At 40.9% G+C, this 27,761-nt stretch overlaps 1 protein-coding gene across 1 annotated transcript in view; it reads right to left on the bottom strand.

The window, feature by feature from the left end:
- FRAS1 (Fraser extracellular matrix complex subunit 1) overlaps positions 1-27,761 on the bottom strand; it is a 173,793-nt gene that overhangs the window by 113,530 nt on the left and 32,502 nt on the right. Inside the window, exon 3 of the mRNA XM_061992064.1 lies at positions 3,165-3,272. Coding sequence (XP_061848048.1) covers positions 3,165-3,272 — 108 coding nt within the window. The remainder of the gene's footprint in view (positions 1-3,164; positions 3,273-27,761) is intronic.

Raw genomic sequence — 27,761 nt, 5'->3', positions numbered from 1 at the left:
AATAAACAGTTCACATGAAATAGAAACTTTAAGATGAAGGTAAAGGCATGGAGCTTGTCTGGACCCAGAGCTTTTAGTTTAGAGAGAAAACATGCTAAATGAAATACATAATGTTGCCACATCAGATCCCTTTGCTGATAAGCTGCACATCAGTTTGCTGTATCTGACACTTTACCATCAAAATAACAGTTGGAAAATGTACACCTTTAACAGCACAATTAGGAAGTCCACAACTGAACTAGTTTTCAAACCAGAACAGAAAGTAGAAAGCACTTATTCAAGTCAAAACCCAAGATTACTCACTGAAGGACCTCTGAGAAATGTCGTATAGATGTAGTTTTTTCAACAGTTTGTTTTCTACACGTACAGGACGGATCTCAGGCTGTTTTGCTGCACCATAAGTGTAGATGGCAGGAGGAAAGAATGTGTATCCATTAACTGTACTTCTTTGGCTTAACAATCACCATTTCTTTTTGAATATCATTGCTTTAAAATTAACTCAAAACTACTGACAATCCCAACCACAGCACAGTCAGGGGATGCTGCTAGCACTGTGCTTTGCATATTCCAGGAGCTTAGCAAGCTGGCCACTTGCTATGTTCTGTTCAGCAATAGGGAAAAAGTTGAGCAAGGAAAAAGATGACGCTGACAGAAGCAACTCATCAAAGGGCAAAACGTATTAGTAAAGACATCAGCTGACACCAGGAAGGATCATGGACTCCAATCACTGAAAACATCTCTGCAGACCCTCCAAAGCAACGCTTTCATGTTGCTCCCAGCTGCACGGTAAACACCTCAGGCTTGGCACAGAACTCCATACACTCCACAGATAAGACAGCATCAGCTGTGGCAGGATCATATTTTGCAAGAATGTCTCACTGATGGCCCTGGGCACTACCTGAAGTACTGGAGATCTCAGTATTTTCCTCCCCTAGGAAGGAAAAAAAAAAAAGGGACCAAACAGTGTTACCGATGTGAGCAGAGTAACTGCAGAGGGAGAAAACAGGAAACCAAAATCAGAGAAGAACATGTCAGATTTGAGAAGTGAAACGTAGAAAAATTTTATCCATTAGGTCATCTTAAAGATATTGCAAAGGTGTTTCTCAAGAGACACACTCCATCCTTTCCACTTTGACAGGGTGCAGCCAACATCTAAGGGATTCTTGCTCAAAAGGGAGTCATTATTTGTTTTGTTATAATAAAAAATGAAGATGCTGTGATGCCAAAAAAATCTCCTACCTTTCACCTCTTTATGTGTATGATAAAAGCAACCAGAGCCATTTGAAATGTCAGAAGCTTTCCTTCTCTGTTTTCTAAAAGAAACATTTTGATTTTCAAATTGAAAAGTTTCTCACTTCAAGGTTTCCTTCAATGTGCTGTTTTTTAGGAGGTGAGAAACAAAATTAAATATTTCATTTAGCTCAAATCATTAAACCCTATTCAGCTGTGATCCTGCTGTGGAGAAACCGTTCTTGGTTGTTAGTTGTTTTGGTTCACACAACAGAAATAATGTTTGCTTATCTTCCATCTACTCAAAACATTCAGTATGCATAGCAGTAGGTTTTACATACAAATGTTTAGAAGACCACTGGGTATGCTTTTCGCAGAAACAGCCTGGCTTTGTTTATGCCTTGTTGCTGTAAAGAAGATCAGCAATATTAGCATAAATCTCATAATAAACAGATAAGAAATAAACCATGGAGAGAGATGGCAATTTTTGACCTCAAGGTTTATGCTTGAAGGATGCTCAGATTTTTTTTCTTCTGAGATCCTTGATGATCCCTTTCAACATTTAGACAGCTGGACCTTTATGGCAAACTTGAACTCTTTGTCTTGAAGATTACCCGTGATAAGGAGTCATACATAAATAATTTCATATTCATTTCACACTATAAACCCACTTCCCTTTATGAGCTTTAAAGTTGCCACCTTTTCATTTATCCAATTTTTAAAAATGAACATCATCTTATCTAGCCAACTCATTATTAGGTGTGTTGTGACAGCATTCTTCTTTTAGTTCTCTTTAGCACAAAAATGCATAATATTCCAGTCTTGCTCTAATCGATACACAATAATAATAATAAAGATGATGATGATGAGGAAATCCAGTAAGAATCAAAATTACTTCCTTGTTAATGCTGTCACACTGGAAAACATTTCAACCTGCTTCATAAAGCCATATAATTACCTCTTTAAAATACTGAATTTCATTGCCATTCATGTGTGCTACCCCAGTAATCCAGATGCTAATGCAAGACCAATTCTGTGGCCAATTAGCTGCAACCATTAAGGAAGGCTCAGACACAGAAAAATAAACAGGAGACAATAAAAGCTCAACAAACAGCACCAGGCAGAGGAAACTGAAAGGCAATCTCAGCTCCCTTGTTGTTCATCAGAGTGGAAAGCATCTATCTGCGTCTTTGAGGGAGACCCAGCACTACCTTCAAATTGAAGGGTGACCCAAAGTTGGGCTGTCCTAGGAAGTCCTAGACCAGTTCAGGGGCTTTCTTTGGGGACCTGACTGCCCTTGGGGCACAGGCAGCCTGCAAGCTGTTTCAACACCATGCCTCTTAGTGCTGTGAAGGAGACAAAGGCTTCACATACTGGGTTTTGCCTGTGTTTCTTGCACAGGCTTGCATCGACGGGAAGCGAAGGAGCACAGAGACTGTACCTTACCCTGGGCACTCATACACACTCTGGGAGGCAAAATAGGATTTCACTGCTCTCTCTTGCCTCCTTTAAATCCTGCTGTCAGTCAGATCTTCTGTCTTCAAAGGGAGCTGCAAGGAGGCAGCTGAGTCCAGAAGGTTGATAAGGCAGCTGTCACCATGGTGTACAAAGATAAGCAACCAGCTCACCTCTGCCAGTTCCTTCAGGGAAATACTTCATGCTGTATCCTCTTTTTGTGTCCTTCATAATACCAGAGGAGCTTTGCTTCATCATGGACTGTAGGAACAACTACAGTCCATGTGGACTACAGAGTAGTCCACTGTCCCCACCATTCCTTTACTTGTAACACAGTGTGGTGGACCCAAACACACATTTTGACATGTAACTATTCCAGAGCTTTAAGGCAGGGGAAGGCTAAGAACTCCAGAGTGACCTAATGTTTCTCCCACCACACACAACAGGCCAGCTGGCATTCAGATAGTAACAGCCCCTACCTTCAGAAAGTCACACAGTGGGTTTTTGCAGACGACTGGTTCACAGGTGACGAGATTGCTATGGCAATGGCAGTCTTGGCAAGAATCTGGCTTCCAAAAGGTGTTATTCTGCAAGTAAACATAAGTTTTAAATTAGACCCATACAGTACAAGGCGTGCACAATTTTACACAACAGCAAATGGCTCAAATAGCGCAACACAGACAGACTGGAAGAGTAAAGTTTGCAACAGACCAGTCCTCTCTGGTTACCAGGCACAACTTTGGTACTATTCATTCAGTAACTTCAAACACAGTTGAAAGACCAGGCCAGGTATGGCAAATAATTGGCTCTATCAGCAAGATAACTGGTAGGACACAACATCAGATAACCTCAAGGTGATTATAGTATCACTGGGAAATTCAGACTGTCCAGACTGCAGCTACTGCTATGAACACAGCTTGTGCTGAGGCACTTGAGCTTCTTTTGAGGCTAATCCATGTTTGGACAGACAGTTGTGGCACCATACAGCACCCCATGTACTGATGGAGAGTACAGGTAAATATGGACATGCTTGGATCCAAAAGAGCTGTTGACTATCACAGTCAAAATTTACAGTCTGCAGTATCATGGAAATAAAAAGTATCAAAACCGTGATGTAAACTGTGTTTATTATGTGAGGCTGTAAGGTGGAAGGAAAGGCCTGAAGAGTCTAAGATGCAGTTAAACTGATTTAGTAAGAAATGCTGAATGCATGGCCAGGTGTGAATGGGCTCCACCTGGCCACATTTATTCCAAAATGTCATGGAGGGGACCCTGACCAAGCAGAGAGTCCAACAGATTTGGAAATAGCTGTCGTCACCACTTGATCAGTGCACCCAACTGGAACATCCACAGCTAATTTGCAAAAGTTTTCACCATTCCTGCTTGACCCCTTTCCACTCCCTCCACACTGAGGTCATGATCCCACGCTGCCACCATGCATTCATAAGGCAGCATCTAGTTGCTTGGATACTTGCCAGACTTCGTCCCACCACTTTCTCCAAGGTCTGAGCAACCACTTGGGACTCATTACTTTCGGTAGGATGCTTGGAAAACAAAGCCTTCTTTCTCTTTACTGCTCATCGCTGACTTCCAGCCATCTTGATATCAAACAGCAGCAGCAGCAGCAGCAGCATCCCAGAGAAGCAGCCAAGACTGCCTGTCACTCCTCTTCCTGTGAAAATGTCTTGCCTGCACTCAGCTCCCCTGCAGTATCCTTTCAACCATGCCAAGTATCCTTTCTCTGGTAGTTTTAAAAAAAGCAACCAGTAAATACCTACAGAGGTAGTCCAAAGGGATACAATTGCTACTTATTGATAATTAATTGCTATTTCATTATCTGTTTTTAAAAGCCTGCAGTTAAATCCACAAAAGGAAATGAAAAGCAGATGATCAGTTTCTCATCTGAAAAACCGTTTTCCATTATGTCACTGAGTATACACTAAGCTAAATTTATGCCATACAGGAAATTTTCATGTGTAGTACAGATAGTTGTTATCTGAGTCATTAAGCTTCATTTTTAATTGATTAGGAAGATAATCAGACTTTGCTAGCCTTTTATGTGATGTAGTGATTTACTCCAATAAGGCAATTCACTCACAGTGTAAAGTACAACTTCAGCAAATTAAGATACGAGAAGATGATTAACAGTTTACTACTAAGATGACATTTAGGGGTAACTACTAAAACTGTTAAGCATAATGATAAAACACTGAAATGAGCCTAAAGGCCCATTAGATTGCTTAATGAGAGCAAAAAAAATCTTGACAAATCTGGCCACTTGCTCAGGCACTTATGCAGAAGCTGCTGGGTGCTGTGCTCTTCTGAAAAGTTAATGCGATACACTACAAACCAGGCTGCACAAGCCGCAGGAGAGGAGGTTCACAGGTGTCTGACAAGGTTTCACCACCTCTGTGTGACTGAAAGAGGGCATTGGGAAAGGGTCTCTCTTCTTTGACTCATTCTGCATCCAGGATCTACTGTCAAGTAGAAAAGGCTGGTTTGTCTCCCTTCTGAGACTGTGCTCTTTGTGAAAACAAAATGGCTTACTCCATGTTGCTGGATCAAGAGTGCAAACGTGCAAACAGTGGGACAACCAGAAATCCTGCTCAAAAATCCTTGCACTTCTTTGCTGCTTTAATAAAGCATTTTGTTCACATCAAACCGCGCTCTTCTCTCGAGGCAAAATTCATGCACGGGTAACAAAACTCTACAACATCAGAAATTTGGGGAAATTATCTTTTAATGTAACAATGGTGGCAACACTAACTGTAGTAACAGCAAGAGATGGCACTAAGCATACGGTCACTTGGGGTAAGATAGCAACAGGACAAAGGAGATAGTAATACAGCTGGTTCTCTTCTCACACACAGCCATGGCCACAGAACAGAAACTTTGACTTCATCTCTGCCAGCAGGTTTATGGTACAGTTGCAAAATAAATTCAGGTTAATTACGTGTGTGCCAAGCTTTAGATAACACACATATCAGAGTTAACTCATTCTGTTCTCTTTAACAAAGCTTTAGCGTACTCACATCGACCCTAAGGCTCATAAAATCATGCTAATAGCCAGAGCTCCTAACATCTTTCCACTGGCAAAAAGTGATGTTCAATCTGTTTGACGAAACCATTTGACATATCTGTTGATCTATTCCTTCCTTTTTTTTGTTTCCAGCTGGAAGGACAATCCCACAACAGTGGGTGGCAAAGGAGAAAATCTGTGCAAGAATGATGCCAACACTGAAGAGCAGTCTGCATTTTTAATCTTGAGGCCTGCTGCAGGGTGAGGTTGCTGCCTCAGAAGCCACACATGGGGTAAGCACTGGGCACAGGGAGCAGGAAGGGAGAGAGTAGATTTAGTGCCTCATCACTTTGCTCTCCTAAATCTTTACACTGTGGCCTCTTGTACTAAAAGAATAAAATTAAACCAATGCATGGCAGAATAATGGCCAAATGACTCTCATGGCAAGAGGTCAACACACAGTCATTCCTACTCACATTTTTGGCCTCAAGTTTCTAATAAGAAAACTCCCTCTTTGGTCCTCTCCCTCCCCTATTTTCCATCACGGTCTAAGCATGCTGGGTCCTATCTGTGGGCTCAAATCAGCGTTTTCTAAATTCACACCATAGTCACTTGGAAGCATCCACATGAGTCAGTGATTTCCATTTGCCAGATACCAGATCAAAACCAACACATCTCTGCTGAGCTTTTAAGAATTCAGAATCTAGTTAATAGTCAGGAAACTGCTGCCTGATTTTTTGGATGTGAGAGTTTTCGACACAGCACACCCGTTTCAGCATTCAGCTCTTCTGACAGTTCCAACACTTAGCTTAAGATTCCCGGCTATGAAAGACCTAAACTCAAACTGGAGAAGTCTGGCAACAACTAAGTTTAGTGATTTTCTCTGCAGAAAGGTGCAGATTTATTCTCTGCAATGCTACCAAATGCCTGAATGTTACCACCACAGTAAACTGAGCAAAATGCAATGCTCTGGCTGTGGGCCATTTGAAGTGCAAGGCCATTCAATTCCTTTGAGATGGGAGAGAAAAGCAGCACACGCACTTCATACACATGGTGGAAATACATAAAAGTGAGGCTATTGCAACAATTCCTTCTGGTGGTATTCCCGGGTGATGACTATTTCAGGATCCCATTTCAAACTCAGTTTAATGTGTTCCCTGTTTACACAGAAGCATGCAGCTGACAGCTGCTAATAGAGAAAATCGTAAAAAGATTTATTAGTGTACATTTACAGCTCTTATGACCTGAAGGATGCAGATTGCTAGTATTTTAATTATTCTTTTTCTTTCTTAGATTTGAAATGTGCCTATTGCTAAGGCAACCAAACATGGGCCAACAGCTTAAGAATGTTCTTACCAGTTTTGCCCCTAGCTAACTGTGAGATCTTGGTTCACTGAAGCTGGGGTAATATGGTTAGAAGTGACACAGAAGCCCCAGTATTGTAAGAAAGGCTGCTAAGAGCCTCCTAAGATAGAAACTGAGACACTAATCACCCAAGTGCAGAATGAGGATCCCACCTACCTGTCCTGTGCTCTGTAGGGCTCTGTTAGTATTCAGACAGCATTTACCATGACACTACAAATCTCCCAGGCGTTACTGTTTTAAACATAAAGCAAGACTTTTTGGTAGACGCTTATAAAACTGCTGTGAATCCCTCTTACATATTCTCCAAGGCACTGTACCTCGGCGGACAAATTATCTGCTACAATTTAAGTGCTGAATTCCTATCCTATTAAGAGTGTATTTTTTTATCAATGACAACTTAAGGGGCTTTTTCCTTACAAGTACTAATATAATTAACAGTATACATAATTAAATACCTTGCACAGAGCACTTTGAAGATGGAAAGCACTCCTTAAGCACCAAGTAGTGCCATTATAATTTATTAATTCTTTGGATTTCCCTACATTAAAAAAAAAGATATCTAATTCAACTGAATTTTAAACCACCACGCTACATGAAGAGATATCTAGACACAAGATAAAACCCAAGACAACGGAGCACGGTGCAATCACGTACAGGGCTTAGAGAATACTGATGAGGATTTAGAAAAAGTCATGAGAGAGCAAAAGAGTTGCACATTAAAAAAAGGCTAAGAAGAGAAGGAAGCAAGAAGGCAATCAGCAGTAGAATCAAAGCAGGGTTGAAGTAAAGAATAAACTAAAGAGACAAAGAGCAGACAAGCTGCAGAAGTGGAAGCCTGGAGCAGCTGTGAGCGCTCATGGTCTGCTGCTGCCACACTGTCATATTAATCGGAGCACAGAAAGACCTAAATCTCTTGACCGTGGCTTTTTTGACTGGCTATCGTAACTTCACATGGCTGCACCTGTTCCTTCTCTTCCTCAGCAAAAAAAACACCCAACAAATCAAAAATAATCAGTCAGCTATTAATACGTCAAAAGCCTCTGTAACTTGATCGGATGATGCTTAAGATGGGACATCATCACACTAGATAACAATCTGTGCTCTATTCTGGGGCAGTTACTGGGGAAATACAAAGCACCCAGCAGCTGGTTTGCCTTCTTCACCAAGCCTCCTTTTCATTTCTTAATGCTTCATGAAAATATTCAGTTGATCCATAAAATGTCACCGGATGCTGGACTGTCCCCTATAGCATGGAAAACTTTTAAAGCTGGCCATCTGGCTAGCAGTATTGCTGCAATTACTGAGCTGGCTGAAAATAGCAGTCTACAATTGAAACCTTAATATTAGCCAGGAATCAAGCTTGAAATTTTTACCATCATGCCAAAACCAAAGTAGTTGTTATTGCTTACTGCGTATTCTACTAATTACCTTTCCTGCTTTTATGAAAAACACGTAAAACTCATGCAACTAGCCTTCAGAGGGATTGCTCCAGCCTCCAGATGCATGAGAGGGTGGCACTCTTGCTTTGGGAAGTGGGGAGGCCGACAGCATGGGGAGAAGAGCTGCTGGGAGCCACGTACCAAGAGAGCATCCAGTCTGAGTGCTTCCTAACATGAGCGTAGGGTTAGATTTACTTCACAAGTCATCCTCTGCTGGAGACAACAGAGGAAAAGCAGGTATTGGATGTCTCAGATGAAGAACACCAGGCTGCTTTGTTGAAAATGTAGGCAGAGCCCTGAGCAATTACACTTTTGGTAACAATTACCAGCATCACCCGCCAGCTGCCAAGTGAGAAGGCTTGGCAGCTCACTAACACTGCTTTCATTTATCATTTCTGCTCCAATTAGTTGACAATACCAGGCAGTTGGCAGAATAAACCCAAATGTAAGGGAAGCTGAAAGCACACTACGTGGTCTGTGGGGATATCCATTAATGGAGCGATGAAGAGATGAAAGTAATTCAGAGACACATAAAGGATTCCTAGTGTCCATTCGGGTTTAGACTTTATGTTTCATCTTTTGCAACAGGGAGCTGTTGCTGCCGCCGAATATGTTTTCAAATCCGATATGTGCTTGCATATAATGAAACCCCCTTGGAAATGGGCTTTTAACGGGCTTATTCCAGCATGCCCACAGCAGAACAACATAGGAAGGTCTCAGTCTCTGAATCCAAATAGAAATTCAGCTCATCTGAGTGGAAACAGTTTTAGTCCTACACTCCTAGGAGAGAACAGAGCAGTTAAGGCAGTGTACAGCTTAATGAACAGCACATTAATAGGAACACGATGGTTCAAGAATCAGGAACTATTTCTCTCCTCTTCCAACTAGGGAATTAGAAAGTTACACAAATTAAAACAAGGTACTATCTTCATGGTTCATTAGTCTGATGGTTTTCTACATTTTCTGTTAAGACTTTTACCAGTTGTAGCAGCTCTGCAAAAACCAGGAGGCTACAAACAAAATTTCCCAATAGCCCTAAGCTACTTCAGGGATGGGAAGACTGAGATATGCTAAAATACTCATAAATGTCCCAGGTGCTGTTGTAAGCTTTATCCTCTCTTTCATACAGACAGAAAGGCAGTCACTTGGAAAGCACTCAGATGAATCAAAGCAAAGAGGGCAGATAAATTAAAACTATTTTAAAAAATCATTAGCTCTAATCATGATTTAAACCAGCACACAGAAATCTTTATTTAGACCAACAAGTCAATTGTTTTTCTGTAGCAGTGTTTCTCTATAAAGGTTAATGACTTCTGATTGGTCACTGTTAAAGTCGATTCATCTGTAGTCCAATATATCTTTCATACTAAACACTGTGCTTCATTTTTGGCCTGACTGGAAGAACACTGCTATCTATCATTGCTTAAGGGGCTACAGTTTACTGGATCTCTATTCTTATTCTTACATATTGCTCCTCTTTTCTACGAAATTCATATCAGCATTTCTACAATGAAAAGCTAACAGTAGTACTATCTCTAAAGTGATCTTTATTAGTTAAATAACTTCCTGTCTGAGGGCTATTTAAGGAAAATAATTTTAGGAGAACATTTTGCATTTAAAAATGACAACTAAGGTAATATAGTTGCATCTCACTATGTTTTTACATCTAGTAGATCTCAGCCCGGTTTTTATCATTGCAAGAAAGATGTGGGGTTTTTCCATGTTTTTGAACCGTTAGCTTTAAAGAGAAAAGGGTAAGTTGCTCAAGTATACTGAAATTAATAGTTATTTCCTTGGTCCTTGCATAGAAGGCTACTACTGTCAGGAATGGATATAGTGCTGCACTCATTCCATACATTTATCGAAAAAAACCCACAAAAGCTCAACAGATTGACTTTTAAAAAATGTCTGGAAATACATTCTGCTCATTCTTCCTTGTTAATGTACATTATTTTTTTAAATTACAATATGCTTAAGCCTTCCTCTTGGGTGTCATCATTTCAAGTACATTTTTTTTTCAAAACTAATCGGATTTAAATCAAGCGAGCTGCTCCAATGTTGCGTCGCTTCATTTATGAGTTTACTGCTCCAATTCCCTATTAAATCCCTTTTACATTTATATACACAGATATGTGGCACAATCTTGAAAATGTCTGACAGTATGTTAAACACAGGTTCCACACTAGCACCAATAAATAATGGTCTCTGGGAAGAGCACACTAACACTTTTCTCCCTCTCTCACACTCACATTCCCTTCTCCCACACCTCTGTTCTAAACTTAAGCAAGGACTTACCTTTTCCAGCTATCATATTTTCTATTTCATCTGTTCTCTGGGAGCAGTAATTTTAAATTATATTTATGGTTATGGTGTAAAAAAAAAACAGGAACATTTAAGCCTTTTATAAAATCAGCACCAGAAGCTCAGGAGAGGAGAAATGATAAAAAATTTTGAGTTTCTCCCTCAGCACTGCATTCAGTTTATTATCTGGGAACATGCACAACTTGAAAACATTACTTCAACCACAGAAAGCCTAAAGATTATACTTCCTTCCATGTAATCAAGTCCTCTTTCCCACTTGAATAAAAGTATAACTTGTATGCATCATTCCTCTGTAAATCGACAGAGAATTTAGAAAGAAAAAAGATTAAACCTCACGATTTTAACGTCTCCCAAACTAGAAGATTGGTTTTCTCCTGTGTCCTGGAGGGTACAAAGTTGGTTCAATTTCTAAGCTTTTACTCACAGTCAAGAGATGCAGGAAGTGGTTTCCTTTTCTTTTAAACTGAAATCACAAATTATTTCCTCTTTTCAGGACATTAATAATAAGGCAACTCTTATGGTGAATTTTTATGGCAAGTCATTTTTTGCACAGCTCCGTTTTTTCTCAACTTGCTTTAAAAATATATCCTTAAGCACCAATAATGTGGCAGGAGCAGAAAAACCTTGCCCAAAACAGCTTGTAGCTTCTTTGCGAACTTTCTTCACACATTGAGTTCATCTATAAAATGACACAGTGAACAACTAATAGTAAAAACAATTACAATGTTAACATCGCTCCTCACAGTGAGAGCAAAGACCAACCTCTCCAAGGAACTTGCTTTTGACAGAAGCCAAAATCAGACAGCACAGAATACAAATACAGAATATGGTACTTTTTCAAAAAATACCTTCCATGCAGTTTACAGTTCAGTGACTTCCCAAGTCAGAAGTCATGTTTCTGCATTTAATAGTACTCATGGCTTACTGCCCTGTGAATTTGTCCAGTTTCCCCTTGAACTCATGTAAACTTTAAGCTTCGACATCTTACATCAAAATTTTAGTGCCTAATCATACATGGAACAAAAAACCCCATCACCCCTGTGGATAAGTAAAGCCTGCACTGTGCTGTTATGAAAAAGGGACAAAATCAGGGATCAGGCAAATAGATGGTATGACAACACATTGGATTCTTGCAAAGAATAGGGATTTTCCCTGGCCAGCAGCTTAGGGCAGGAGAGGAGCAAACATAGAGAAGAAAGAGCAAAACCTGAAGACCTACACTCAATTCCTATTTCTGCAGATGACTAATGAGATGTCAGGCAAGACGTTTTTCTTCTCCATTCATGCACTGCCCTTCCCCTCCTCTGTCTACCCAGGTTGTGAATTTCTGGCACTGAGACCAGCTTCTCTTATACCCTCCTCCAGCATTCACCATCACATGCTCTGATCTTAATGCTTGGAAAAGGAGTCAATGTCATGGTAGCTCAACTGAGCCAGCCAAGAAGTGGCAGTGCTGCTGATCCATGTCTGACCCTGCTGATACCATTGGGCCACAAACAAACCCCTCATGCACACGCCTTTGCTGCAATAAACTTGGAAAGGGAATGTGGGGGAGATGATCGTTAAACAAGAAAGCGTTGTTTTTCTTCCATTTTTTTATGCTGAGAATTTTTTCCATGCCAAATCATGTGTTAAATTTGATGAAGCACATACAGCAGCAATTCTCCTTAGGAAACTGGCAAATTTCAAACATCCTCCCCCAAAATAGCTTCTGAATGGATATCAAACCCAGAGGGTTTGATTGAACAGCTGTTGAAAAGAAGGGAGGTAAGGGATTAATGTAACCTAAAATTGATCAAGGCTTTAATTATAGCATTTACTACAATATAATGGCTATCTCTGGAGCAGCAGGAGTCACAATCTCCACTGTGCAATGCTCCGGTGTACATGCAAAGTGTGCAGGTGTAGCTAAGGCAAAGCACAACTTCAGCTATCCAAGAGCACCAAGGAGGTGATGTTCTGCCTCCTTGAAACCATGTTGCTTGTTTGAAAACCAAATCTGACAGCTGCCAGGACTTTATCAGCCAACATTAAACACTGAAGGCTGCAGAACTGGAGGCAACCACTGTCAACTGGCATGCACAGAACCACAGCCTGGAAAAAATAAATCACAGATTTGAAATTGGCCATTAAAGTAACTTAATCCAGTGCACATATTATAAGGGATGCCCTGCAGAGCACAGCTTGACTATATCCTCTAGGAAACACTGCTGGCCTTTTAAGCTTCTTTTTACATTTTTAAAAGGAGGAGGGAATATCCACTGTAGTCCCAACATAGATATGTCAAGTGATGAAGTAATATTGCCAGCAGGATGCATAATTTCAAATTCATCCTGTTGTGCTGCTGAAATGCAGGCTATGTTGGGCCAAATGTTTCAATGTTAACTGTATCTAGCCAAAGCAGAATGAACAAGATAGGCTAAGCCTTTTATCCCATTTCTAACAAAAAAACATTAGGGCATGAAAATTATTGCAGCTCAGGCAGCTGATTCAGCAAAGAAAGAAAATATCCTTCAGTAAAAGTCATTTGCAATAGGCCCTCAGAAGTACTGTATCGGGTGAAACGTAACTCTATTTCTACTTCTTGAAGGCAACAATACACTCTAGAGCAATTCTGCAAGCCACTTCAGCAAATATATAGGTGTCTCCAATTCCAAGCTGGATATTTAGGAGGTATCTTTTCAAAGAGCAAAGCAAGAAATTACACACCTCGAATCCTACTATTGTTACTGTGGATCCAAGCACAGTAATCTCTCAAATAGCTCCCAGAAAATACAACCCTTTATGGTCCTTATCTTCTATCTCAGCTCCCTGTGCAGCAGATTAATAAACTAGTTCTCTCTTTCCTTCAAAGGGGGAAGGGGACCCCTGCAAAAGTCCTGCAGAGTCATTAATCTTTGTGAACAAAGACTTCATTACTGAACAAAAATGATTAGGAAAGGCCTGTAGAAACAGAGATGCTGCAGGCTGTCTTCATGTCTGCTACTACTGCTTCAAGATCCTCTGGTTCACTGGTAGCAGTGAAGACTTAACAAGGTGATAATTTTACGACCAAAAAAATTTAAATTAAAAGCAGCAAAAGGTATATAAAGGCTTAATATTTTACTCCAATGCACAGGCTTTGTGTTGCTGTCTGTTACAAATGATTAAATTAATTGATTTTGGCACACAGAAAATACAGGCTGAAAAACAAATTTGGCTTAAAATAGCCTGAAAAGGGCAAAGATGATAGATATTTCTGTGTTTCTATTAAGGAAAAGGTCTCTGTGGCCTTTTTTGATATATATGTAATAAAAGAGAGCTTTATAAACTCTTCATATTATCTCTCTTTTGCCATATTTCCTCTCTATTTCATAACAAACTTTCTTTAGAGCAATGTTTTGCATTCCTCTTCCCCATGCGTTAATCAGGTAACACAAAGTGGTTTTTCCTCCTGTCTTCCCACAGAGAGGGACTATCATGAGGAATTCACCTTTGTTCAGCCAAAATACAGTAACTGGATTTGCAATAGCAACAGAGAGTGTTAAATACGGCAGTAAAATACAGGGCAGTGTCAGCAGAAGGCAGCAGCAGAACAAATCTCAAGGCCTTGGCCAATGGAGAAATATAGTTTTGCCAAATTATCAGCTAAGTATCTACAATGAAAGAAGTGATTAGAAGCAAAGGCAAGGAAATATTGGCGTGGATGAAGGTACTACCTTGTGACAGGTTGGTATCACAGCAACAAAAAACAACTCCTCCAGCAGGCCATTTTTTCTCATTAGTGTTTGATTTACGGATTACATCCATTCAGTCAGTATCTGCATTATCAGCACATTTGACTGTCTGCACAGTGTGAAGGAAAACATTACACACAACCACTTCACCTTGAAATATGCCAAAACCAGCTTTTGTTTCTGGCTGACTTTAAAAAAACAACAACAACAACAAAACCCAGCATCGATTGTTAGTGACAATTATTTTCAAGAAACAAAATGGCCCCCTGTAATTTCAGATTGTAACTTCCAGAAAGATTACTGCTGGACAAGAAGGGAAGACACAAAGAAAGACTTCCCTGTCCTTATCCCTCAGATGAAGGGCTATGCAGATGGTATATACCACAATGAAAGCAATAATCTCCTCCAGCACACTCAGTAGTTAAAGAAAAAATAACATGCATCTGTAATTGTAGTTCAAACCGTTTCCAAGATACGCACTGGGATGGCAATTGTTACACATCTCTGCTAACAGGAGTTTTTGCTACTGAACTCTAATGAGATGAGACCAGGCCCTGCTCAGGGAATTGCTCAGTGCATTTTTGTTTATTGTCTCTAGATTCTTCCCCTCCTCTTTACTGAGTTTTTATGAACTTTTCTTTCTTTATTGCACTATTAAAAGACAAGAGCACAGCCTCTCAGACACAGGTAGCTGAAGCAAGAGAGAGCAGTGACTATCACCTGGTACACTGCCTTACTCAGCAACAACCCAACTAATGAGCAATATGTCACTTGCTCAGACAAAAGCCACTGCCGAGCATCCATAATGAAATCTTCCATTCAAGCTGATACTAAACAAAAGCATAATACCTCATTTGGATGGAGGGTATATTCAGCAGAGTGGCACACGAGCATTGCTGCAACAGCACATGATGGGCTCAGAAGTCAGTGAGAAATAGAACTGAACATGGGAGACAGTAAAGGCACAAAAAGGGGATAGGGAATAACAAATACATCCTTGATGATTCAAGAAGCAGAACTAGTACTATTTGTAATTTTTACTTGGCTTTAGGTCTATTGAGAGGACAAGATTAGGCCTAATTCTCCCTATGACCTCTCAGTTGTGAGAGATGGGCAAAAAGTCTAGTCAAACAGAAGCATTAATCCTACTATTTCCAACTGCCTACCCCAGTGGGCAATTGCTCCTGTGAGCAACTGGTTACCAATAGTGAAAGATATTCCTGGACAGAAATGTACAAACATCATCATGATGCTGTGGTGGTTTAGTCCTGACTGGGTGCCAGATACCCACCAAGTTGTTCTATCACTCCCCCTCCTAAACTGGACAGGGGAGAGAGAAATATATCGAGAGGTTTGTGGGCTGAGATAAGCACAGGGAGATCACTCAGCAATTAGTGTCACAGGTAAAACAGATTCAACTTGGGCAGAAATGGTTTGATTTATTAATGAACAATCAGAACAGAACAATCAGAACAGAGTGGAGAAAATGAAAAATAAATCCAAATCTTAAAGCATCTCCCCCCAGCCCTCCCTCTTCCCTGGATTCTCCCTCCTTTCCCACAGCAGTGGCAAGGGGATGGGGGATAAGGGTTACAGTCGGTAACAGTTGCTGCTGCTTCTTCTCAGGGGGAGGCCTCATCACAGTTCCCACTGCCACAGTGTGGGGTCCCTCCCATGGGAGACAGTCCCTCACAAACTTCCACTGCGGGTCCTTCCCATGGGCTGCAGCTCCTTGTGAACTGTTCCAGCATGGGGCCTCCCACGGGGCAGCTCCTCACACCTTGCCCCAATGTGGGTCACCCACTGGGAGAACAGTCCTTCAGGTACCAACTGCTCCAGTCTGAGTCTCTCACAGGATCACAAGTCCTGCTCTGGCACAGCCTCGTGTCTCCCCATGGCTCCCAGGTCCTGCCAGGAACTTGCTCCAGTGTGGGCTTCTCACACAGTCTCCTTCAGTCATCCACCCACTCCAGCATGGGGTCTTCCATGGGCTGCAAGTGGTCCTCACCACAGGTCACAGGGGAATCTTTCTTCTAGGGCCTGTGGACCTCCTCCCCCTTCTTCTCCATTGACCTTGGAGTTTGTGGAGATGTTCTCACATTCTCACTCCCTTCTGCTCCTGCCGCCATTTAGCAACTGCACAGCAACTTCTTCCTCTTCTCAAATACGTTATTCATAGAGTTGTTACTTCAATCACTAATTGGCCAGGCCTTAGTGAATGATCTGTCCATCTTAGAATTGACTGTCACTGGCCCTAGTAGCTTATTGTTTAAAGAAGCCACCCTTGTAGCCTCCCGCTACCAAAACCTGGCCCAGACAAAACCACTGCAGAGAAATATGTTCACTTTGCTGCAGTTTCACTCTAAAATGATGATTCTCAACAGGACAAGAACCATCTTTCCATACCTCAGCTGGGCACTCAGTACCACTGTACTCCAGTCCAACAGGCTACTGACAGCAAACCCAGGGTTGTTCTTTATTAAGATTATTAACTCATCCACATACAATGCCAAGTATCTTTTTTTTTTCTTATGAAACCTGTCAGCTATGCAATGAAAAAACTGCCATTCATCAAGATTTTCCCTAAAAACAAAATCAAGAAAGACTGACTCAGGATACTGAAAACTGACAAGATTGGCCAGACCTGGTCTACACCCTCAATAGCAGGTTGGCAGCAGGTACTTAGCATCAGAAAATGCAACAAAGGTTAAAGAGGAGTGAGCAGGTTGAGGGAGTAGAGGCAAAACCTGCTGAAGAATGTTTACGAGGGAGAAGCCTTTGCCAGCACATGCAGCAGAGACAAAAAATAACTATGGTGCTGGGAAGGGTGGTCAGATGAATCAAGAAGCACTGCTTTTCAGGGAGGCAGGGATAAGAAACCATTGTGTAAGGCATTTAAACTCCCTCTCGTAAGACAGATATGAGAAAAACAAAAAAGCAGGGCATGGTCAGTCTCAGCAGAAGTACCATTGTGTTAATTAGCATAATTGGTTGTCAGAAACAAATCATATTATCTGTTGATAAGTGGCAGCATTTATCAGGCAATGAATTGCAGACATCTTTAGGTTCCTGTCGGAACAGTTCATTTTGCTTTCATTATTCAGAAGCAGTGCATTAAAGGTCATGGTGAAAGATATTTATTTAAAATTAAAGCACCATAATCCTATCTAAAGCTTATTTCTTTTTTCAATGCATAAGAATGCATAATGCTTTGATTCTATGAACTGCTCTTCCATTATAATGCCAGGGAGATGGCAGGAGTTGCTCTGAAAATAAATACAATTTGTGCTTTGCACATCTTTCTCATTTGCTCCCTTTACTACAGTTTTTCTTCTACAGAAAACCCAATTTTACAAAATTTGACTGTCCAGATAGCAGCAAGCTAAGGGACCAAGATTACCATAATCTCTACAGCTCATGCACATAGATTTTTCTCTCTCACCTCCTTCTCAGTACTTAACGTCTTGCTCAGAATAAATCTGTGGTAAAAGCCTGGGAACAATTTATATGGCAAGCCCATAATGGTGACTGGAGCAGTAAGGCTAAGAAAGAGCACACGCATAAGCACTTTATTTAGACTCTCGAAAACAGACTGGGTGGTCCTTAAATCTCTGCGATGCTCATCGTTTAAAAAAGGGACAGTTTTATATCAAAGCACTTTATACCTTCACTGTAGTGCTGTCTTAATCTACAGAAGCTGCTCTATGAAATATTTAACAGAGGTAAAACATATGCAGACTTAAAGTTCAGGCTGAAGAAGAAAAGGCGTCTTCTCTCCATCCTCAGACATGCAAGAATAGGTTGAATATTACTGAAAATAACACCTGAGAAATTGCTTTTGTTAACCATTTGAATTATAGATCCTTAATAAGATTAAATGAATGCTTGCTAATGTGTTTTTCAAAGCACATCTCTTGGGTATATAAAGCCTCAGGCATCAATGTCCACAGGCATTCAGAGACAGGAGGCTAACAGAGAGCTTTCATCACATCATTCTTGGTGCTGCCACGGATATTTGCCAGTCTGAAGATTGCTCACTGACATGGTGTGAGCTAATGCTTGTCATGCTACTTCACGCTTGGCTAGAAATAATTGCTGCCTCATTACAAATTTAATGATGACACTGTGATATGGTATAACTCGATTTTGCAATTTTCTTCTCTTCCATTTTTTTTCTTTTTTCCTCCCTCTTAAAGAAGGTATGGAACAGATAAACTCTTACAGAGTCCAGGTATTTTTAAGTATTTTTTCCTCTTGAAGAAAGACTTTTTTTTTTTTTGAGATTTTGAGGGCTTAAGAAATACTTTCATAATGCTTTAACCCTAGGTTTGTGCAGAATCTGGATAAGATTTTTTGCTTTCCTTCATTGCATCTACTTTGAGAAAAATCTGTGAAGAATCCCAAGCTTGATTGCTGCCAATCCCCTGAATGAGTCACACATTTTCCCTGAAGAATTAAGAGATTCAGGAAAAAACAACATAAGAAATCCTCTTTAGGGAACTGTTGTCTCTACCGAATGGATTAGGAATGAGAAGTCCAGCATGGAAACAACATCCTCCATTCCTCTCACCTATCCACCTGCTCTCCCAGGGAGTAGTACAGTTCAGTCACAATGAAGATAACTGTAGGGAATGTGGGGCATTACATCTACCTTGCACCTCTACCACAGCCAATCATAGGCTGTGAGACAGTCACAAAGCAGAACAACTACACACTCATCCTTCTTCTCAGTGTGGGGAAAGAGAGGATCCTGCACTTAAAACACACACTGCCAAAGATTATAATCTGCTGAGAAAAGGTTAGGGTGTGTAGATGGTTCATGGCTGTCTTTTCCAAGTGCATGAATGGATAACATCCTATCAAGAGTCATGACAAAACTGGGCATATTCACTTGCTGCACAGATGACTGCCCCATCTTGCCAGTACTCAGATACTTAGAATAAGAAATTTGGAAATATTACCCCAATACACATTTTAAAAAAAATAAATCTATTTGCATTTTTTTTGTATCTCTCTTTCAAGTCTAGGCCAGCTTCTTCCTGATACAAGTTTCTGCTAACTGGGTAGTACAGAGCACCCAAGCAGTGACACTATAACAGTGTCACCTATTCCAGGCAAAAATGATTTGTTTGGCTGACAGGTGCGACATGGCCTGGAATACTGTTTTTGAGAAGGTTTAGTCATCCAACATAACCAGCAAATGAAATGCAGAGGTCAGTCCAACTCAGAAACTGAATGGCACTGGACAGTCCAAAGGCAAGTACAAGCAACCCTGCAGCAAGTAGACATCTGCCTCTCACAAAGGCCCACTTGGACATCTAGTAGCTCAGGCTGGCATTAAACCAACAGGTACAAGATTTCATACCCCTTCAGAAGTTTGATCAGCACTAGCTGCAGTAGCTCAAGAGCCACATAAAACATCTGACTCCTTTCTGGAATCCCAGCACACAGTCAGCTTCAAAGACTTCCTACAGCAATGATTTCCATCCAGCAGTAAGTGATCCACGCTGCATGAATGCAGCACTCTTCCTTTGAAACGTGAGTACATATTGCTTTCTGCAGGCTCTTAAGGGCTCTCTGAATAGCGTACCTCAAAAGCCACTCTGGGTTTAATTGGTGTCCTGGCCAGTTTGAGTGACAGTGGGAGGGAGGAGAGGCTCCCCAATACAGATCTAAGTCTCGAAAGATTATTTCCCACCATCACCTTGTCCGATTCACACTGTGCCACAAATGTGAGCCTGAAGACTTCCTAGAACTATAGGAATCCCACAAAAGGTATGGATGTGACCTATCAGATGGTGTGGATGAACTCAGCTATAACAAAGCAAACCTGCAGAGGAAAACTAGGTTAATCCTTTGTTGCACAATACCTAATCTAAGAACTCTGCAGACAAGCACAAAGGAACATTCCCAGAACTACAAGACCTGACAAGTACTTTCAGCAGTTTGGACCACAAGCCTTGTTTCAACTATCTCTCCCTAAGACCTTGGTGATGGGAGTTCCCCACATGAAGGCCTCAGTGCTTCTAATACTGTCATGTATCTGTCTGTCTGTCTGCATGTTACTTTCCATGTTTTTTAATTCAGCAGCACGTAAATAACGACCTGACAATAAAATGGGTAGAGGATTTAGAAAAATTTTCTGTATTTTTCCTTCTTCCTCCTTTTTCCTTCAGCGAATAAATAAAACTGAACTGAGAGATCCAAGACTAATGAATTCACATAACTTTCTGTGTGATATTTACCTGATAATCTGGAAGGGGAGAAATAAAACCTCAATGCACAAATACATGTTGATTTGAACTCAAAGACACCACAGCAAGTTTGTCAGACTGACATCAAAGACAATCAAGAAAGCAAAATGCCCTCTCCGGCACTGCTCTTTCACTCCTCCACATTGCCATACTTTAATGAGGCCTATGCACAACAGCATGATGGATTTGCCAAATATCTACATTCGTTATTTGATTTGACCTCCATAGGCCACATTCTTCCCTGCAACTTCAGTTGGTTTTATCTTGAAAAAAAGAAACATATGGGTCACTGGAGTGAAGCTCACAGTCAGGCTTACTCCTCTCCTGCATGCAGGGAAACAGCCATGGCTCTCTGGTTCAGTACTGCCTGGATGCAGCACAGCTCTTGGACTGCACTAACATAAATCAGATGCTTCCCCCATCTTACTTCAACACCAGAGCCACTCCATCTCACCAACCAGTTGAAGAAGACAGCTATGGTGGTATTAGATGTCTTCATAAACAGAGGGTCATTCTCATCTCCAAGTCACATTCTTCAGGTGGCCATTTTAATTCTGAACTCAAGAAACTTTGCTGCTTGTGAGATGCTCAGAGTATATGAAGCAACAGTGGAAAGCACAGCCCAAGTTACAGCTTTGAACCTGTGTTTAATGCTTCCTACTCAGAGCCATGAAAAATGTTGTCTAGAGCTCTGGAAAGAAACTGTCGTAGTGTATAGTCATGGCAAGACAGCCTGTTTTTCAATGGCTTGGGAACATCAAGTATTTCAGTGCTGTCTTCTATATTGAAGCAAATATTACACTTTAAATCCACCCAATAGGTGTTTAAGTCCTGCTATTAATCTTACTTTCAAGTTCCGGGATCTGAAGTATTGGTTTATAGGTTTATTCTACAAGCTAAAAGAAGATCTCATAAATGTAGCCATCACCAATTACCAGGAAACAGCCTAAACAAGAACATTTTTGTTCAGGGCTGTGTCCCTGTCATTATTCCTTTGCCAAAGAGTTTCAGAAATCTCCTCTGTCTAGTAAAAAAACCCCTAAAGATCACCATTTAATATCCTAGAGTTGGATGAACATTAAGTTTCTGTATGTCCATATAATACTGGTTTAGAATCAGCTGTGATGACACTGCACAATTGGGCATTAGTGGTACAAAAGGCTATAACATACACAGATGGCAGCACTGACTTACCAGTTTCATTTTATGGTTGTCTCATATCTGTAGCAATACACGACTATTCTTGTACAAGCACCTAAATGTTAAACAGAGGCAGTGCAGTAACAGATGAGTGGGAAGTGGTGGCATTATCACCTTCCAGGATGAACATGTTAAAATAGCAGCTAGACCAAGCGGGAATTGCACCTGTGAAGCATGAACACAGCCATCTAGCTTCCTCCCCCTGAAAACACACAACAGGCAGCTTCGGATTGAGAAGAGACTCCTAAAAACACAGAGGGTTACTGAAAGCAAACCTGAAACTCTTCTCAATACAGCATGCTAAAAATTCTTCAACTTCCCCCACCTTCAAAGGGGTGTCAGTCTTTTTGAAGCCTGCAAAGCATGGCATGTAACTGAGGGAGAGAGGATGACTGCACGCAATATCACTTCTTTGGGGTGATGAAAGATGCTTGATGAAAGCTTCAGGAAAGCCAGGGCTCTTCCTGCAAAAGCAGATTGCTCAAGGGAAATCCCAAATTCCCCAGCCCATACCAACCCCCACAGGGCTGACACATTAAGACAGCCAAGACTTAAGACACTGTGCTTGGAAACACAGATCTACTGAGGGATAAAAAAAAATTGTTTCTTATCCCATTATCAATCTGCAGAGCTTTCCCATCCCCTGAAGAGGAAGAGAGATACAGAATTTCAGAGCTTAGCTCCGAGTATACCTGGCTTGAAAGCAAGCCAACACACAGATTTTTTTTACTACTGTTGCCTGTGCACTGTACCACTCCCATGTCTGCAGACACACTATACCAAGATTAAGGTGCCCATGAGCTACATGCACAAGTTGTATCGTGTCCACCTCACCCCTCCCCACCCCACAATTTGCACTGTGAATAGAGACTTTTATAAAATAAGAAAATTTCCTCTCTAGGAAGAGGATTAGCTACCCTAGTATAACTTTTGTAGCAGAGTCAGATATGCTGCATCTACACATTGGGTCTGCAAGCATCATGAAAATAGGTCATGCCAGGAAAGGATGGAGTTTTACTCAGTTGCCACACTAAAATGAACATATTTGGCTCCAAGCGTAAAAAGAAAGAAAAGTGAAGGCAGAAGGACAGCAACCAGGTCCCAGGCTCCCTGCTGGCTCTTCAAGCCATGTTCAGGGTAAAGAAAAAGGACTGGCAATAATCTCCTCCAGCTACATCATCTGCTAGGAATCATCAGCACATGGTTCCCACCACACAGTCAGGGATAAGATCACGTAGACTACCCAAATATGAGAGCTTGTCAAGAATGTTAATCCAGCCTTATGCTGTGACAGCAATAAGCCCTGCTATGTGCATTCAAGGAACTGCACTGAAATTCAGATGCCTGGTAAGGTGCTGCTTTGGAAAAAGGCAAAGTACCTTCAGAAAACCAATAATGTCAGAAGTTACTTCAAATGCTCTCAACATGGGAGAGGAAAACATTTTCCACATCTTCCTATAATGTCCTTCTTTCCTATCATTTTTCCTTCCTTCTCCCTGCTATTATTTCCCATTCCTTATTGACAGCATGCATTAAATTCTTAATATTCAGGCCATTTTACTTCATCTACCCTTTCCCACTTGCCCCTGCAATTGTTTTGTTTTGTAGGTCAGCTCTGATATTTTCTGTAACTTTTCAAAACCGTATTGGCTGTGGAAAGTCACATCATAACAAGAGGAAAATCCAAATGTGACATCTTAGTCCCACCTCATTATTCATATTTCTTCAAAATGTTCAGATTACAAAGTCTCTGAGTCTTTTCATTTTTAAGTTTCAAAATTTTCCCAGAATGTAGAAATACTCCGAAAGGAGATGACATTTTAGAGCTGATAAAAATGCCTCAGGAAAAACACAGTATTTCAGCAAATCATCATCTTATGAAAACATTTGTTTCCAAAACTTAACTGGACAGTGTTATATGCAACTTTATCAACACCTAACAACACAGTGGTAAACCCCTCAGTTCCTAGATTGAAACCATTCCACAATTTTGGTGCAGCCAACTATTCATTCAAATAGCACACAAAAAAATGCAAGCAGCTTGAAGGTAACCACTGCTATCATCCTACTTGTCAAAGCTGGCAGCCAGGGCCTCTTTTTTAATGGATCAGAATGTCAGGCTGACTCAAAACTGTCTGTTTTGCCAACCCAAAACTCAAAGAATGCAAGTAGTCATTGCTCACACTTAGGATAAAACAAACAAACAAACAAACAACTACTTTTTCTCTCCAAAACGTCTCCCATGGATGCTGTGCCCTCATTTTTAGCTGGTCACACATATCCCATCCCAAGCACTTAGATTTTGATTTTAGCAGTGCCAATGTAATGTAAAACAACTTTAATATTTCAGGTAGATGGGTCTGGCAAGTCCCTTCCTTCCAGATGTCATTTAAATTTTATAGAGATGCATAAGACAAGTGTTTTATGCAAGATGGAAGCCTTAGGAGCAGCAGCCTGTCACACACAATAGTCATACATTGTCCATCGCTCCAATGTAACGGCAAATTGCACAAATCCAAAGAAAGGAGACAGCAGGGAACCATATTTCTTAGGAAAGTGGCAGCAAAGCAGAGCTTTCCACTTTTGTTCCAGCGAGCTGGTAATGAACGATGGTCACTGCTGTTTGGTGGCCTTCATAAAATAAGCTGGTAGTGTCAGCTTTACTCCTACATGGTCACACGTCTAAATCACATCTGGAAGTAAGTGTCTCCTGAAATGATAATTCCAGCAAAATAGATAAACTAAATGAAGTTTTAAGAGGATGAACCGCTCTTTGACCCCCACAAACTGTTTTCATCAAAACAGACAGCAGCAGCCAAAACCAAGCTATCTATGGAAGTTTTGGCTGCAATATGCCCCTTGTTGGTATTTTTTTAAACAAAAGTATTAGGCATTGATTATTTACTATCATACTGTTACACATCTTGCTTAACATCTCCAAAATCGTCAAAGTCTGTCTCTAAGAAACAGTTCTATTTGTTGGCAACTCAAGGAGAATACCGGCTGTGCAGCACACCTGAGCACAAACGGGGTGTCGCTTTGAAACACTTCAAAGTTCTATCAGATAGGGGGTAATTTATAATACTGAGCAAAATCACCACCCTCACAAGGGGATCTCCATTATGCTAGTTCAGAAAAAAAACCCTTGAGCAAGACTGTAAAGATGAAGAGGTGTTCCACAATAAATTCTTTAAAAGGGACCCAGTAATGGCAGACAGCTGCCTTTCTGAAAGCCCTTTTAGCATCTGTCAATGAGCAATCTAGAAATAAAGCCATCATTCCTCCCTTCTTAAATACTGGAGTCAAACTAAGTCAGCAGAAATGCACCCTTTACTCCACTGTTAGAATTTTCTCCCAGCAGAACAATTATTCCTTTTGGTGTTCATGGGGCAAGCTCTCTCCTCCCTCTACTTCCAGCTAATGAACCAAAAACAAAAGCTGCACTTAAGAAAACCCACGTTTGACCCTGCATCAAAGCTGTACTTTGCCCTGTTTTGATTCTCCTGCAGATAAACAAAATAAACCAAGTCTCTGGTCTACAATCATGTCATTTCATCCTAACCTCCAGGCAAACTGAACTTCAGTCCTGCTAAGGATGAGGGCACTAGAATGCCCCTGTATAAATATTTGGCTTGTCTCAATTACTTGGTCCTTGTGTGTTCAGCATTTTCCAGACACATGAGCAAGTACAGGCTTCCTGTCTTCTTTTTCTCTCATTCACTCTTCATATCTGGTTAAATCCAGGACAACTAATCCTTCAACTACATGCAGAGATAAAGCACAGTTGCAGGAAAAATGGTGTGCAAAGTATACGTTTACATCTCCAGAGACTGAGGGAAGCATTACCATCCACCCAGTTGACACAGGGCTTTGTATCATATGGTCAGGCCATTAGGATTTAATTCCTTTATGTGGTATCTAAAAGTCATTTATTTGCTGGAAGTTGCAAATAAATATATCACATCAATCACAGTTGTAACATTCATTATCAAACTTGTTAGTGCTGAAACAGGCACTCATAATTTCATTTGATTAAGTGCTCAGCAATTTATGTGGAAGGCAGGCACAGGTCAATTTGATTTGAAGTTAGTCAAACAGTGTAGACTTGATCAATCAATAAGATTATTTCCAAGACCATATACTACTGACTGAAAAGTACTGAACACTGACAGCCAGTATCTCCCCTAAACAGCTTTCTATGCTGGCTGCAAAGTCCCCAAAATAACCCAGTTCACCTTTTCTCATCAAATTCCATGGTTATAGGTGAGGAGTTACCTAAAGCAGGCCTCCAGGGAAGAGGCTTGATCTGCAGCTAGTGCTTTATTCTAAGTCAAGGAGCAGCTCCTGAGATTCTGAGGTGTTTTTTTTCTCCATTCCTGTGCAGCAGATAAGATTTGTTAACTCCCACCATGCAAAGTTGTGAAAAAATAGAGAGTCAACAGTAATTTCACTGGTGCTCAAAGCTGCAAAATGTGTTCCAGTGGCTAACCAGACCCATCCAACCCCTCCAGTTACTCAGCCCCATAGAGCACACATATGGTGTACTCTTTAAAGTTCCCACTCCTAGCACGAGTGTTAGTGTCAAAACTCGTCAGAAACAACACATTTAAAATGGCTTTTCATTTAAAACATTTCCCCCAATTAGTGATATTTTGAAGCTTCCCATAGTCAAATCCAGGTAAGAGGGATGCAGATTAAGGTGAGGTTTACCTAGAAGGCCATAAAACCTAGTTTAGTTTTCTTAAAGTAAGAAAAAATAAGAACAATATCAAACTGTCCTGACAATGGAATATTTAAAAATCCTCCCAAAGAATTCCATGTTTTACCATTTTCTAGGGGTGATAAGGTGGGGAGCACTTTATCTTGACTGAGATCTCAACTTCAGATGGGAATTTTCCCAGCATTTGCCTCCCTATCAATACATTAAAGTCTGGCTAGTCCCAGTGTACCCTTCTCTGTGTCTATGAAACAATGATCTACACTCACTGCTGTCCTCCCACCTTTCAAACTTCAACAGGATTTTTCACACAGATGGGAAAATAAAGTCTGATACTCACCACATTCCATTCCCTGTATATGCTCTGTGATCAAAATATAAGGTGAGACCTTAAGTCTGACAGCAGGCTTCCCTCTGGCAAGGACGCACAGGAGATTTTTAACAGACAGAACCACAGAACATCATTGAAATCAGAGATATGGTCTTTACAGACCTGTTTCTGGTAGCATGATGAATTTGAAGATCCTCTGGCACTCATCAATTTGAAAAGCATTATACAAAAATACAATGTTTTTACATCTAGGAGATTTTGGTACTACCCAGTAGCTATCTGTAGCAACAACTACTCTGTTTCAAAACAAGAGTATCTCCAGGAAAATACCAAGTGGAAACATCAGATACAGAGACATCCAAGTCACAGCCCACTGTGAAGCATAACCTCTGCTAACATCTATCTCTTGCCACAGAATCCTCTCCTCTCACACAAATTCCTTTTCCAGACAAAGAAGAATCAAAAGTAAATAAGGGCGGAATCTTTTCTCCTGACAAAATCTAACCCTGCACATTCCAGCCTCCATCAGCTCCCATCCCACTCATAACAGCCTATTCTCTGCTGCAGCACACCTTCTACAATGGAAGCTGAAGTGGATATTTGGGTTTGGAGACTGCATGTGCATGGAGACTCACTTCTTCAGCAAGAATCCAAAGAAATTCCAGGGAGAAATACAGCTCTCAGCAGTGCACCACAACAGGGCCATCTCCTCT

This window comes from Colius striatus, chromosome 3 (assembly GCF_028858725.1).
Source record: "Colius striatus isolate bColStr4 chromosome 3, bColStr4.1.hap1, whole genome shotgun sequence".
NCBI classification, from domain to species: Eukaryota; Metazoa; Chordata; class Aves; order Coliiformes; family Coliidae; genus Colius; species Colius striatus.
The sequence above is the reverse complement of the archived record's forward strand: the minus strand, read 5'-3'. Positions and strand labels throughout refer to the sequence as shown.